This window comes from Bos taurus, chromosome 25 (assembly GCF_002263795.3).
Source record: "Bos taurus isolate L1 Dominette 01449 registration number 42190680 breed Hereford chromosome 25, ARS-UCD2.0, whole genome shotgun sequence".
Classification (NCBI taxonomy): domain Eukaryota; kingdom Metazoa; phylum Chordata; class Mammalia; order Artiodactyla; family Bovidae; genus Bos; species Bos taurus.
This window is the reverse complement of record NC_037352.1, coordinates 383,308-397,370: the sequence shown is the minus strand read 5'-3', so window position 1 is coordinate 397,370 and position 14,063 is coordinate 383,308. Positions and strand designations below refer to the sequence as shown.

The following is a 14,063-nucleotide window of genomic DNA, read 5'->3' as shown; positions in this document are numbered from 1 at the left end:
GAACAGCGAGGTCGATTTCTTTATCTTTTCAAGTGGTGGGGCTGCGCTGGGTCTTCATTGCTGCATATGGGCTTTCTCTAGTTGCGACGTGCAGGCTTCTCTGTGTGGTGGCTTCTCTTGTTGCAGAGCACAGGCCCTAGGGTGAGCCAGCTTCAGTAGTTGGAGCACATGGGGCTTGTGCCCACCAGTGTGAGGGATCTTCCCGGGCCAGGGATTGAACCTGTGTTCCTGCACTGGCAGGCAGATTCTTAACCACTGGACCCCAGGACAGTCTGCGAGGCCAATTTCTTGCAGGTGAGCTGACCACCACATGCAGATGATGAAGACTGGGGGACAGACCTCACGGTGTGCGCAACTGCGTTGAATAACTCTGGGTCCGCTGGACGGGGCCGATGGACGCCCAGGTGGCTCGTCACCTGGTATTTCTGGAAGGGAGTCGCATTGATTCAGTACCTGGAGGATCTGCCCTCAGCAGTGGCAGCACAGGAAGGGCAAGTCCCTCACCCTCTTCCCTGGACCATCGAGCCCCTGATGCTTTGGTCCTTCGGGCTCAGACTGAATCACACCATCTGCTTTCCCGGGGCTCCAGCTCGCAGTCGGCAGATCATGGGACTTCTCAGCCCCCACAGTCACATGAGCCAGTCCCTATAAATCTCCTCCTGTGGATCTATATATATCCCGCTGGCTGCCTTTCTCTGGAGAACCCTGACTAGAAGTAATGAGAGGCTCACTCTCACTCTCAGAACCAGCCTGCCACTCTCTTTTATCCTCCAGGAGCTGAGCCGCCGCGCCCCAGGCCCTCGGATGTGGCTGGCGGGACAGCCTCCCCGGGCCTTCTCCATCTCCTCGGGGACAGCAGACCCCAGCTCTCAGGCACGAGGGGTCTGTGGCTCCTCTCCCCGGCACCTGCCTTCCCGCCATGGCAAGTGCCCACTTGCCTTGCTGGTGGACCTCCTGGCCTTGGTTTAAGCGGCAAGCAAGACCCCTCTGCCCACTGGGTTCCCTGCCCCTGCACCGCGAGGGTGGGAAGGAACTCAGGTGGGTGCGGGTGCCTGTGGCAGAGGGCTCAAGCCCAGAGCGAGTGGCAGCCCCAGGCCCAGCCTTGGAGGACACCCTTCCCACCCTTGCTCCTAGGCTCCCTTCATCTGTGGGTGGTGGGCAGGGGCGCGCATTTCAGGCATTAGGCAAAGTGTTTTCTAAACTCTTCACAGGAGAAAGACAAAAAGGAGACACGCTGCTACCTCTCAATGCCCAGATCACCAGTCCAGGTGTTCTCCTTCTCCTTCCAAAAATACTGTGACGTCCACTGAATATATAATTTTATAATAAGATGTTTATTTTTTAAGGAAATGCATTTTCTGGCAAAACTCTAGAAACTGTGCTTATGCAAATGGATGATATGGGAGGGGGTGTCGAGGAGGGCAGTGAGCCACCTATCCGGCCAGAGGGCAGACCAACAGCTAAGTACGCTGAAGCTTTTAACAGCACACAAAACAAGCCCAGGATCCAAGTGGCCCCCTTAAGGGCTTGGCCTGAATGTGTGTCACTGGGGAACAACTGAGGGTCCAGAGATCCCCCTCCCCCTGGGCCTGAGGGAGGGTGACAATGGGGCCAGGCCTCCTGGAGGGTCCAGAGAGTGAGCCCCCAATGACCAAGGACTAAGTCCTCTCCAGGGCAGGTGGGAGCACCCCGACCTGTGCCAGCAGAGGTCCTGTCTGCAGCCCACACACCCGGGGGAGAGCACGCAGGACACAGGCCTGGGGGCAGCTCTCAGACACACTCCTCCAGCATTCCCGGTCTGGATTTCGGTCAAGCAAAGGTCTCAGAGTGGGAGAGCAGGAGAAGACAGCCTGAAACACCTTCTTTTCTCCATCCAGGCCACGGGAGCCACCTGGAGGCACCCCCTAGACACAGGCAGGAGAGAAAGCCCAGCCTGGGTGGGGGCTGGGCAGGCAGGGAAGCGCTGACCCTGGGTTGGGCCGGGGCACACTCCGGGGGCCTGGCCAGGTGCTGGAGCACAGGCCGCCCGAGTGCGTATGGGCAGGTCCCTGCCTGGTCACTGCCCCCCACTCCCTGCGCACAGACAGGGCCGGGGAGAGGGCGCGTGGGCGCAGCACCGCTCCTAGAGGAAGGGCCGGTCTCTCTTCAGGTGCTTGGCTGGGACTGCTGGGTCTGCCGCTCAGGCTGGGCAGGTGGGCGGGTGGCAGGTCTGCGGTCTGAGAATGGGCTGTGGACCAGTCCCCTGCAGCGCGCTGTCCACTGCCTGTCAGAAGTGGCAGCAGACACCAGGTCACTGGGGTACCAAGGGACGCCAGGCCGGCCCCCTACAAGCCCTGGGGGAGTGAGTGGCAGGCTGGGCGACAGCAGGCCACCAGACCTGTGTGTCTCCTGAAGCGGACACGGTGGCCCCCCACCTCCTCCCTGTCCTCCCCCAGCGTTCTCCACCCCAGCAACTGGGGGGCCTGCCCAGCATGCACGCCCTCCTGCCACTTGGGGCCTTGCTGCCGCCTCCCCCACTCCCACCCCCGACCCCCGCTCTGTGTGTCTAGAGGACTGAACACATCTTATTGGTCAGATGCTAAGTCACATCCTACTCTGCGACCCCATGGACTGCAGCACTCCAGGCTCCTCTGTCCTTCGCTGTCTCCTGGAGTTTGCTCAGACTCCTGTCTGTTGACTGTGTCTGCCAGCCACCACACCAGAGAGCCTACTAGCATCACTTCTCCCACAGGCAGGCTCACCCCTGAGACCAGGGGTCCGTCTGGAAGCTGGCGCCAACCATAGCTTTGTGGGGAGACCAAACACTGTGAGCCCTGGGTGTTTCACCACAACCACCTCCGACGGGACAGGAGCCAGTCCAAGTCCTGTCTCTACCCTGTGACGGGGACCCAGGAGGCAGGGGCTGGGCCCTCCCAGCACCCCCACCATGCTCTGTGTGCCCAACAAGACCACCCAGGCCTCGCCCCACAAATGGAGCCAGGGAGCCCGGGGTGCCTGAGAGCACATCTAGAGATACGCATAAGAGACTGAGGGGCAAGGCATCAGGCCCAGCGCAGTGACTCCTGGCCACAGGGTGGGTGTCTGGGAAGGGGGCCGAGGACACGGGTGACCGCAACGGTGGGAGCAGGGCGTCACCTAAAGCTTAGAGGAGGGTGAGAAATCTGCCAGCGACTGGACGTCATTAGGGAATGTTAGCCAGGCGCCCCCGTCAACCACCAGCAGGGCCCCCGTCACGAAGGACGCCAGCGGGCTGGCCAGGAAGAGGGCGCTGTGGGCGATTTCTGTCTTGTTCCCCAGCCTCTGCAGGGGGCTGGCCAGGACCTTCGCCCTCAGGCCGGCCTGCGGGGCACCTGGGAGGGAGAAAGAGGTTCAGGCAAGTCCCAGGACCTGGGGGCCACCACCTTCCTCTGCCAGCCTCCCCTGAGCCGCATCCGGTAATGGTGGGGACTCCGGCAGCGTTGTCCTGGGCCGGGCCCAGTAACCCCACTATGGAGCCAGCACAAGGCCTGTCCCTGCTTGCGGCCAAGGCTCTGGAGGCTTCAACGGGGCTCCTTGTGTGCGGCTCACGAGGCCAGCAGCCCCTGGGCTCTAGCTCTAGGGCCAGCTGCCTAAGTCCGGCCCCTAGCCCCGTGCAGGGCTGCACGAACTGTTCCCAGGCTGGGGATGGACTCTGCCCACCCGGGGAGCCACGAGCGCTTGTCTCTGATCCTGGGCCTGTCCCAGCCAGGCAGGAGGAGCGCCCCTAGAGGTACTGTAGGGCCTGTGCCTGGGGCAGCACCCGCTGGGGGAGCCTTACCCAGACGCCGCAACCCCTCTGTCCCACTGATGGGGCCGGGGGCAAGGCTGTTGACGCGGATGTTCTGGGGGCCCCACTCCACAGCCAGGTGCCGCGTCATCGCATCTGCAGGGGAGGCAGGCTGTGTGAGGGAGAGGCAGGGCTGCCCGGCCTTCGGGGTGTCCCGGACGCGGTGGGGGCGCAGCTTCACTGGGACACTGCTGGCCTCCAGGGACAGGGAGGAACCCAGGCGGGCAGACCGGGGGGGTGCCCATACCCACGGCCGCCTTGGCAGAGCCTGCGTGCACTTGGAGCACCTGCCCCCGGGTGCCCAGGGTTGCAGTGATGTTCACGATCACCCCTCCATGGTCCTGCAACACATGAGGGGGGCAGTGAGCATGCGGCCAGGACCGGGAGGCCCCGGCCTCGGGACACTCACCCGGAAGAACTTCTCGTAGAGCACGCGAGACACGTTGAAGGTGCCCAAGGTGTCGATGTCCATCACAGTCTTGAAGGCGTTGGAGGACAAGGCGCTGGCCGGGCACAGGAAGTTCCCGGCTGCACCTGCGGGCGGAAGGAAACGGCGGTCAAAGCAACTGCATCCTCAGGGTGGTCCAGGCCAGCCAGGGAGAGAACCTCAACTTTTGGACAAACTCTTGAATGAGGGGCAGAGCAGGTGTCATGGGTTGGATCGCATGCTTCAAAAAGATACACTCTTCAGTGTATCCCAACACCTGATGCCTGTCATGGCTTGAGTGTCCAGTCATGTCCAACTCTTTGTAATCCCACCAGGCTTCTCTGTCCATGCGATTCCCCAGGCAAGAACACTGGAGCAGGTTGCCATTTCCTTCTCCAGGAGATCTTCCCAACCCAGAGATTGAACCCACATCTCCTGTGCCTCCTGCGTTGGTAAGCAGGTTCTTTAGCCACTGCACCAACTGGGAAGCCCAGTGCAGGTAAACTTAACTTTATGTGGAAACATGGTCTTTGCAGATGTCATCAAGATGAGATGATACTGAACAGGGTGGCTTAAACCCAAGGACTGCTGTCCTTAAAAGGGACACAGCCATGCACAGAGGGACAGAGCAGAGGCTGGAGGAATGCAGCCAGGAGCCAAGGGATGCCAGGCAGCAGCCCCAGGAGCCACAAGCCGGGCCCCGGACAGACTCTCTGGAGCCTCCTGTGGGAGCGCAGCCCGCTACACCTTGCTCTCACATCTCTGGCCTCGAGACTGTGAGAGAATGCGTTCTTGCTGTTTGAAGCTGCCCAGCTGATGACTTTGTCAGTGGCAGGAAAATACTACACTAATTTTTTTTTAATTAATTTTTACTAGAGTATTTTGTCACACTGGAAGTTTTTAAAGGAAATTTCAGCAAAAATGAGCCTGAATGTAAAGTAGAGACTATAGTTAACAATTGTAACAAATGCAAGGTATTCATAGTAGACACTATGTCTGTGTGTGTGGCAGGAGTGTGGTATGAGTAGTTATTTATACTATCTGCTCAATTCGTCTGTGAATCTAAAACTGTACTAAAACAGGAGCTTTCCTGGTGGTCCAGTGATTAAGGATCCACCTTGCAACTCTTGAGAAACCTATATGCAGGTCAGGAAGCAACAGTTAGAACTGGACATGGAACAACAGACTGGTTCCAAATAGGAAAAGGAGTACGTCAAGGCTGTATATTGTCACCCTGCTTATTTAACTTCTATGCAGAGTACATCATGAGAAACGCTGGGCTGGAAGAAGCACAAGCTGGAATCAAGATTGCCGGGAGAAATATCAACAACCTCAGATATGCAGATGACACCACCCTTACGGCAGAAAGTGAAGAGGAACTCAAAAGCCTCTTGATGAAAGTGAAAGAGGAGAGTGAAAAAGTTGGCTTAAAGCTCAACATTCAGAAAACGAAGATCATGGCATCCAGTCCCATCACTTCATGGGAAATAGATGGGGAAACAGTGGGAACAGTGTCAGACTTTATTTTTTGGGGCTCCAAAATCACTGCAGATGGTGACTGCAGCCATGAAATTAAAAGACGCTTACTCCTTGGAAGAAAAGTTATGACGAACCTAGATACCATATTGAAAAGCAGAGACATTACTTTGCCAACAAAGATCCATCTAGTCAAGGCTATGGTTTTTCCAGTAGTCATGTATGGATGTAAGAGTTGGACTGTGAAGAAAGCTGAGCGCTGAAGAATTGATGCTTTTGAACTGTGGTGCTGGAGAAGACTCTTGAGAGTCCCTTGGACTGCAAGGAGATTCAACCAGTCCATTCTAAAGGAGATCAGCCCTGGGTGTTCTTTGGAAGGAATGATGCTAAAGCTGAAACTCCAGTACTTTGGCTACCTCCTGCGAAAAGCTGACTCATTGGAAAAGACTCTGATGCTGGGAGGGATTAGGGGCAGGAGGAGAAGGGGACGACAGAGGATGAGATGGCTGGATGGCATCACTGACTCAATGGACGTGAGTCTGAGTGAACTCCGGGAGTTGGTGATGGACAGGGAGGCCTGGCGTGCTGTGGCTCATGGGGTCGCAAAGTCAGACACGACTGAGCGACTGAACTGAACTGAACTGAACTTGCAACACAGGGGGCGCAGGTTCAACCTCTAGTCCCACATGCCTCGGGGCAACTAAGCCTTCAAGCTGCGACTACTGAGCTTGCGCGCCACCATCCAGACCTGACACAGTCAAATAAATAAATAAGTATTGAAAAATAAAACTATACTAAAACAATAATGTGTCTTCCCTTTTCCTTAACGGAGAGCTTCAGGACATGAGAGTGACCCTTCTCTGTGATTCAGCCTAGTTCTTGGGGCATCCTCCTGAGCCACGGCTGCATGGACCTGGGAGGAGCACAGCTGGACTCAGACAGTGGCCTGGAGCCAGGACAGTTCCAGGGCTTCCAAACAGGAAGGTCTGGTATTGCAGACCCATCAGAAGCCCCCAGTCATGCTCAACAGGGACTCACAGTTGATGAGAATGTCGATCTTCCCGAACTCCTTCAGGGCCTGCTCTACAGCTGCCGCGATGGCCAGGGGAGCTCGGACGTCCAGAGACAGAGGGAGGCACCTCTGGCCGGTGGCAGCGGCCAGCTTTCTGGCAGCCTAGAAGCCAGACAGGAAGAGAGGTGGGCAGCAGCCTGCTGGCCTCGCCTGGAGGCACAGCCCTTCAGGATCCAATGAGGATGATGAGCCAGGTTCTGCCAGGGACCCAGATTCTGTAGCTGAAACCCACCCTGGGGAGGCACAGCTGCCAAGCGGCCCTCTCCAGGGCCACAACCCCTGGTACAGGCTAAGACATCCTGTACCCTCTCCCCTCTCATCACCCTCCAGGCCACTGGTCACAGGTCAACAGCAGCTCCAGCTGATGTCCAGTCCCTGTGCTGAGACCAGCTGTGGCAGGGGAGATATGTTCTCCCCTCAAGAAACTGCTGAGCCCAGAGATCTCTGCTGGGGCCACAGTACTACCCAACAGAAGGGTCGTTTCACAGGACCCGATAATTAGATTCTGTAAAAATACGAGAGTATCCCTGGGGACCACTTCCGTTGAAGCTCCATATTTGGGAGACAGGTTGGTTTTGGTGTGATCACCCTAGGCCAGGACCTTCCAGGCCTAGGCTCCTGGCCCCCAAAGTCACCCATGGACAGCTAGGCACAGGACAGCCCCCTCACCATCGATACTCTGGGAAGACTTCTGCTGGCGATGACTGTGTGACAGCCGTGCCTACAAAGCCAGAGAGCAGGAGTGAGGGCAGCAAGGTGCAAGGGACACACCCAGGAGGGCTCCTGCCCAGCAATCTAAGGGGCCCCCTCCCCCAAGGGTGTCTCAGGCTTGAACATTAGCCCGGGGCTGAAGGCACAGCTGGCAGAGGACCCAGGGGCCTACGTGGGGCTGAGTGACTGTGGCAGGACCCCTTTCAAATGTTCTCTGATGGACTTGGAACTAGAGGGGTTCCCATCACTGACTGGCATTTTGCCCAGGATCCCAGACCCCCTCCCAAGGAGGAGGGGGCAGCAAGATGGGGCATGGAGCACACACAGCAATGCTTATTTACCGCATGAAAATCTCAGCAATCCGGAACCCAATTCCAGAGCCACCACCCGTGATGAAAGCCACCTTGTCCCTGAGAGAAAAAACAGAGACTCTTTACAGAGGCCCCGGTTCAGACTTCCTTGATGGTCCACTGGCTGGGACTCCATGCTCCCAATGCAGGGGGCACAGGTGCCACCCCTGGTCAGGAAACGAGACCCCATACGCCACAACTAAGATCCAGTGCAGCTAAATAAATAAATTCTAAATAATTTGTTTAAATAAAAAATAAAAGCGTAAGGGACTGCTGTTGAATGGGGATGGGGGAGGTGCTCTTCCACTGACCCTCTGCACTGGGCACTTGGGTCAAATTCGAGAAACGCTGCTTTTGAAGGCCTGCATTCCTCACCTTTCTTCAACCTAGAAGTCTCTATGCAGAAAGCTATCAATTAATGAGAAATGTTTTCAAAACATAAGCCTTCCTCCAGCCGCCCTCTAAATGGATAGGATAGCAGATTCCTGGAGAAAGAGAAACAGGCAGGCTTTTCTTGACATAAGAGAAGCCATCTGGGGCCTACGCCATTCTGTGATCTAAGCCTGGACACAGTGCTGTGCTCGACAGGTCTCACAAGAATACAGAAACTAACAACTGTCATTAGGCAAGACAAGTAACAATAGCCAAGATATGAATCATATACTGGTTGTAAAGTCTCCCAATTCTGTTTTGATGGTAAAGATCAGCCTGAAGTGCTCAGTCACCTGACCAACTGGAACCTCTGAGATGATGATAGTGACTTTTCTGACACTCGTGACTTTAACGAACTAACGCTTGGGCTTCATCAACCACCCAAACCCCTACTTACGATGCTTGCACTCTTAACTTAAAACCTCCCCAAATTTGCTGTTCGGAGAGACAGCTTTGGGGAAAATCTTCAGTGTTCTTACTTGCTGCTAATAATAATTAATCCTTCCTCCTCCTGACCTTTGCTCTGTGTTTTTTGACACTCGTCCCCACCTCCCCATAGATAAACAGGACATGCTCACGCAGGACAAAGATCGGAACACCAGTACTTGCATCGCTGGAATACCCGGACATCTGGACAGCCTGGCCACGAGGCTTGGGGTCCTCACACATCCCAGGAAAACCTCAGTCCCCCGCCGCGCGCACCGCAGGCGCCCCCGCCCCTTGCCCGGCTCCCTGGGGCGCCCCAGACCCGACGCTTACTGGAGCAAGTCCGGATGGAAGAGGTGGCGGTACTCCGGGAGACAATCGTCCTCGCTGACGTCGGCCGGTGGCTGGGCCATGGCGCTCGGAGCGGGCCTGGGTGGCAAAAGCAGCAGAGACCTGCCGGGATCCCAGGACTCTAACCTCGGCCTCAAAGCACAGGAGGCTCTCTGGAACGCGGACTTTCCGCACCTCGTCCACTCTCTTCCCAGGACGCCCCGCCCCTCGACCCCTCGCTCCTCCTTCCCAGGACGCCCCGCCCCTTATATCCTCTCTTCTCTCTGGACGCCCCGCCCCGCGCCCCTCGCTCCTCCCAGGACGCCCCGCCCCACGCCCCTCCCAGGATGCCCCGCCCACCCCGGTCCTCGCACCTCCCAGAGCGCCCCGCCCCAACGACAGTCACTACTCCCACGAAGTCCCGTCCACTCAGTCCTCAATCTTCCCAGGAAGCTCCGCCTCCGCGACCCACGCCATTCCCAGGATGCCCCGCCCCTCCCAGAACGTCCCGCCCTCAGAGCCCCGCGGGCTGCTGGGACTGGAAGTCAGTCTGCGCGCCGCCGCGTGCGCAGGCGCAGTGCGGCGGGCCGGTTCCCGTGGCGGAGGCGGGGTGAACGCGAATCAAAACTCAACTTTCTAGACTACTTTTCACGTGATTGGGCGTCAGTGCTTCATTGGGGGCCAGCCGGACACAGGGAACATTTGGTTCACGGGCCGAGGCGGGGCTCCTCGGCTTCCCTCACCGCTTTGGGCCTAGCTGTGCATTTAAAACACTTCTTCGGACTCGCCTAGCATTTAAATATCTTCCCCTCCCGGGTGCTTCTCTACCCTGTTGCAAAGAGGGAAGGAGACTAGAGCCTAGGAAAGTCACGGGAAACTAGGAAGGCCTTTTCCTCGGACGGCCAGCCCCAGGGTCAGCTTCAAACATGACCCTTTCATGGCCAGTTAAAGGTCAGACCCTTCAACCGCGCCCTCACGTGGAGGCACAGGGAGAAACCTGAGCGGGGAACCCAAGGCCAGCATCGCAAAGACGTCATAAAGCAGGGTGAGGACCAGTCGGCCTCAGCAGGTGTAATGATATGCAGTATCCAGTACCTGTGACAAGTGGCCAGGGACACACCTGAGGACCAGGTGTGAGGAGTGATATGCAGTGTCAATGTGGCCACCAGCCTTTCTGCCTTCGGGGCGGCTTCAGCTCCCTGCCTACCCCTTCCTGCTACTGTTCACAACTGCCTAGGGCTCCTCCTTGAGGGACAGCACAAGCTCTGTGGCTCAGCTTGGAGCTCCCAGATTTCAGGCTGGAGGTTTCAGGATCTCTGCCTGTCTCATATATTCAACAAAGTTCTTGATCTCCTGGTATGTGAGATGGTAAGCTTCATTTCTACTTTCAAGCTGCTTACAACTTTGCATAAGGCCTCATTCCCACCTCAGAGATGGCAGGGGCCATAATGAGCACTCCACTCCCACACACAGCACAGTGAATTTTAATGTCCCCACTTTGGGGAAAGGACGGTCACACTACCAGCTTTTGGACCCCGAAGCTTGTCTGGCACTTTGGTTCAGAAAGGACTTGGTCCAGTTGCTGGCTTACTAAAAGGCACATAAAGTTTGTGGCTCAACCATTCTGGGGCTGGAGTGGGGCAGAAGGTGGACAGGGAGGTGGTCTGGGACAGATGGGCAGAGCGTGGGTGTGAGCTCAAGTTCTTGTCAACAGAGGTAGCTGGTCCTGAGTGGATGCCAGGGTGACCGCGGGTGCCTGTGTGCTCAGGCTGCGTAGATGCTGCTGAGGTGGCCTTCATCTGCCCAGTCCACCAGCTCACTGCTCTGGAACCACAGCTGGATCTCTCTCTGGGCCCCCTCCACGGAGTCACTGGCATGGATGACATTCCTGTGCCAGGTGGCAGAGGTAGGGTACAGGCTTCAGCATGCACCTCGGGGGTCCTAGGCACAGTCTGCCAATCCCGACTGTCTAGGGGAGTGGGTGGGTGATGGTGCAGAGGGGCAAGGAAGAACAGAAGAGCTGGAAAACTGGGTTCCAGCCTGACCTCAGCATCTGTCCCGGGCCAACCCCTGGGGCGTCTGGAGGTAAAGTCAGGTGACAGACTGATGGCAGAGCATAGACACAACACAGGGAATTCTTTATCACCTCCTGTGTACGTGAAAAGGTTTTTGAAAAATACTGCACTAGCCAATGTCAGGTTTGGCATGCTACCATCAAGTTTTCTGGCTTCGCTTTCCCCTGAGCAAGACACCCAGGCCTGGTGGATCTGCCTTGGGCACAGGCCGCCACCCTGAGCCCCTAGGGCACTGGGCCTCAGCTACAAGTGGCTGAGTGTTACCTGCTGACGTGGGTGCTGAAGTCTCCCCGGATGGTGCCAGGGGCAGCCTTGGCAGAGTTAGTGTGGCCTATCATGGCCCTCGAGGTGCAGACCACATTGGGGCCTTCCCAGACCTGCAGCAGAGAGATAGAGGAGGTGGGGAGAGGCGGGGGTCACCCAGGGCTCAACCCAGGGCCCTCCACCCTCCCACTGCCACAGCCCCGCTATACCATGGCCACTACCGGGCCGGAGCTCATGTAGCTGATGAGGGCTGGGTAGAAGGGCTTCCTCTGCAGATCGTGGTAGTGCTCAGCAAGGATCCTCTCTGGGGCCTGGTACATTGAGGGAATGGGTGAGAGGGAGCCCCACCGGGCACCCGGGCAGTGGCTGTGGCGTCCTGACCGCAGGGCGCTCGGCAGACGACACCAATAAGAGCTGGCACTCCAACTACAGGAGCACAGGGCAGGCGCTTCCCGCCCCTCCCCTCCTACTGCCAGCACAAGAAGGCTGTCCAGATGCAGGGCTGAAAACAGCCCCCACCCCAGTCCCCTCAGCGACACCCACAGGCCGAAAGCCCTGGTACCTGCAGCATCTTCATCCCCACCAGCTTGAAGCCCCTCCTCTCAAAGCGCCGGATCACATCCCCAACTAGCCGCCGCTGTACCCCGTCTGGCTTCACCGCAACCAGCGTCCGCTCCCGGGTCCAGGAGGGTCCTCCTGTAGAAGAGGGGGTCTCGGGGCTGCCATGGCCTCACCTTTCATGTCTCCTGGACCTGGGTTCCCCTGCCAGGACCCAAGTGTCCCCTAGACTGCAGAGTTTGCCTCAACCAGAGCAGTCCTGGAGGGGAAAAGTATGGTGCCCACAGCCAGGACTGTCCAGCAAGGTGGGCCCCTGGGGACTTCAGCCTGTTGCAGGGGGCATGGCCCCACCCAGGCAGGCAGTGGGAGAAGCTGCCCATTATGGAGCTGGTGCCCCTGAGATGCCACACTGGAAAGAAAGTACAAGTCCTGATGTTCACTCCTGTACTTCGGGGAGCTAGCATAGACACTGTCTGCACCCCCAAACTGCCACATCAGGGGTCTGAGGTGAAATAATGGCAGGGACCAAGGAGAGTGAAAAGCACTTTCCCACCAGGTGGGTCACAGGGAGAGAGAGAGAGAGGGACCTGGGGATTGAGAAAGGGGGAGGGATCCCTGTCTGCAGCCAGGGAGACAGGAGGGCTCCTCCCCTGACACCTTCCTTGGCCAGGCTGCTGTTGGGGTTTCAAGGCAGGAAGGACACTTGAAACCTAGTGTCCTAATGTCAACACTGCCCCAGCCCTCCTCCTCCGGGGGTGATGCTGCCAGAGAGACCCCCAGTGTCATCACCCTCCTACCGCCTAACACTTCCAGAGTTAGGCTGACCCTTGGCATTGGGTCTAGGGTCAAGTGTACTCTGGAAAAGGGCCCAGACCCTGGATTGGCAGCTAAGCCCTGCAGAGAGGGAGGAGAGAACTGGAGAAGAGATGAGCCGCCAGGTCCAGAAGAGCCAGTGTCCCTGGGGGTATCTGCATCTGCCTTCCCAGCCCCAGGAGGGCTTGGGGAGCAGGCATCGGGTGCCCACTACGTACTTTCAATGCCTTGCACTGCAGGAAGGACCCCACCCTTATTCGTTCCCCCAAAGCCCAGTCCCTAGGGGCCCTGCTGTCCAGCCTGGCCTACTGCCAGCTGGCTCCTGCCTCGGAAGATGGCAGTTTACCCTTGCCAGCATTGGAACGCCAGGACTCTGGAAGCGCCCGAGGGCCAGCTGCTAGGGCGGAGAGCCCCCGGATACCTGCAAGACTCCAGGCAGAGATATGCTGGGAGGAAAGATGTCTCAGGACAGGAGTGTTAATTTGCTGAGAATGACCCCACGTAGGAGCCCTGGGCCCGCTGGGATCCCCGCCAGCACAAAGTGTAGCCACCAGGCTTCTGGTTTCCTCCAGCTCCGAAGCCCTCGGACCCCCTGCCCCGAGCACGGTGAGGTGAGTGGGGCCGTGGGAGCCTGGCTGGGAGTGAGCGGCGAAGGCGGCGGTGAGCGCTGGGGGCCCGCGGGGCAGGAACCCCAGGGGCGTGCCTCTCCAGTCCGCCTACTCCCGGGCCTTCGGCCCCGTCGCCGGGGCCGCACGTGCGTCAGCAAAGGCCGGCGGCCCCTCGACCCGCCCCACCCCGCGCGTGGCCGCCAGGCGAGCGGACTCACCCGAGCAGGAGCGCGCGAGCAGGCTGGGGCCCAGGGCCCGCGCGCCGCACAGCAGCCCCCGCAGCGCCGCGAGCCCGGAGAGGCCGCGCATGACTCCCAGCCGCCGCTGCCGGCCGAGCGCGCAGGGGAGAGGGTCCTGGGAGGAGGGGGAGGGGCGGGGGGAGGGGCGGAGGGAGGGGGAGGCGGGAGAGAAAGAAACTGGGGGAAAGGGTGGAAGGAGGGAGGCGGGAGGAGGCCGCAGGGGTGGAGGGAGAGAGGGAGGCGGGTTGGGGGAAGGAGAGGGAGGGGAAGGAGTCGAGGGAGGGCAAGGAGTCGGGGGAGGGCAAGCGGCCCCAGGCTTCTGCGCCTACGGCTCCTCCCTCTCCCCCCTGCACCCCGCACTCCCCAGCCACCCCCCCCGCACCTCACCACAGACGCTGTTTCACTCGAGTGGACTTGGGAAGTGTCTAATGTCAATTTCTGTTAAAATCAGAAGAAAAAAAGAATAATGGTGATGAA

At 58.5% G+C, this 14,063-nt stretch overlaps 2 protein-coding genes across 3 annotated transcripts; both read right to left on the bottom strand.

Annotated features, from left to right (window-relative positions):
• Nucleotides 1–1,315: 1,315 nt before the first annotated feature.
• Nucleotides 1,316–9,204, bottom strand: DECR2 (2,4-dienoyl-CoA reductase 2). Its single transcript, NM_001078122.2, has 9 exons — nucleotides 9,033–9,204; nucleotides 7,833–7,901; nucleotides 7,450–7,501; nucleotides 6,747–6,882; nucleotides 4,215–4,339; nucleotides 4,053–4,146; nucleotides 3,797–3,901; nucleotides 3,136–3,350; nucleotides 1,316–2,263 (listed from the first exon to the last, which is right to left on the bottom strand). The coding sequence occupies exons 1-8, from the start codon at nucleotides 9,110–9,112 to the stop codon at nucleotides 3,136–3,138; spliced, it is 876 nt and encodes a 291-aa protein (NP_001071590.2). The 5' UTR covers nucleotides 9,113–9,204; the 3' UTR covers nucleotides 1,316–2,263.
• A 1,293-nt stretch (nucleotides 9,205–10,497) lies between these two features.
• NME4 (NME/NM23 nucleoside diphosphate kinase 4) lies at nucleotides 10,498–13,674 on the bottom strand. 2 transcript variants are annotated; one of them, NM_001077906.2, is made up of 5 exons: nucleotides 13,566–13,674; nucleotides 11,931–12,064; nucleotides 11,578–11,679; nucleotides 11,369–11,481; nucleotides 10,498–10,917 (listed from the first exon to the last, which is right to left on the bottom strand). In NM_001077906.2, exons 1-5 carry the CDS (start codon nucleotides 13,654–13,656, stop codon nucleotides 10,794–10,796), a joined length of 564 nt encoding a protein of 187 aa, NP_001071374.2. In that variant the 5' UTR covers nucleotides 13,657–13,674; the 3' UTR covers nucleotides 10,498–10,793. The 2 variants fall into 2 exon arrangements, with proteins under 2 accessions (NP_001071374.2, XP_015315715.1); XM_015460229.3 differs by lacking the exon at nucleotides 13,566–13,674 and adding an exon at nucleotides 13,161–13,523.
• Between the last annotated feature and the right edge of the window lie 389 nt (nucleotides 13,675–14,063).

Coding starts and splice junctions, on each gene's coding strand:
- DECR2 (NM_001078122.2), bottom strand. CDS start 9,112: ATGGCCCAGCCACCGGCCGACGTCAGCGAGGACGATTGTCTCCCGGAG. Junction 7,502..7,832: donor ATTGCTGAGATTTTCATGCG/GTAAATAAGCAT, acceptor CTGGCTTTGTAG/GCACGGCTGTCACACAGTCA. Junction 6,883..7,449: donor GTCTTCCCAGAGTATCGATG/GTGAGGGGGCTG, acceptor TCTGGCTTCTAG/GCTGCCAGAAAGCTGGCCGC.
- NME4 (NM_001077906.2), bottom strand. CDS start 13,656: ATGCGCGGCCTCTCCGGGCTCGCGGCGCTGCGGGGGCTGCTGTGCGGC. Junction 11,482..11,577: donor CCGGCCCGGTAGTGGCCATG/GTATAGCGGGGC, acceptor TCTCTGCTGCAG/GTCTGGGAAGGCCCCAATGT. Junction 10,918..11,368: donor TTCAGCACCCACGTCAGCAG/GTAACACTCAGC, acceptor CACCTGGCACAG/GAATGTCATCCATGCCAGTG.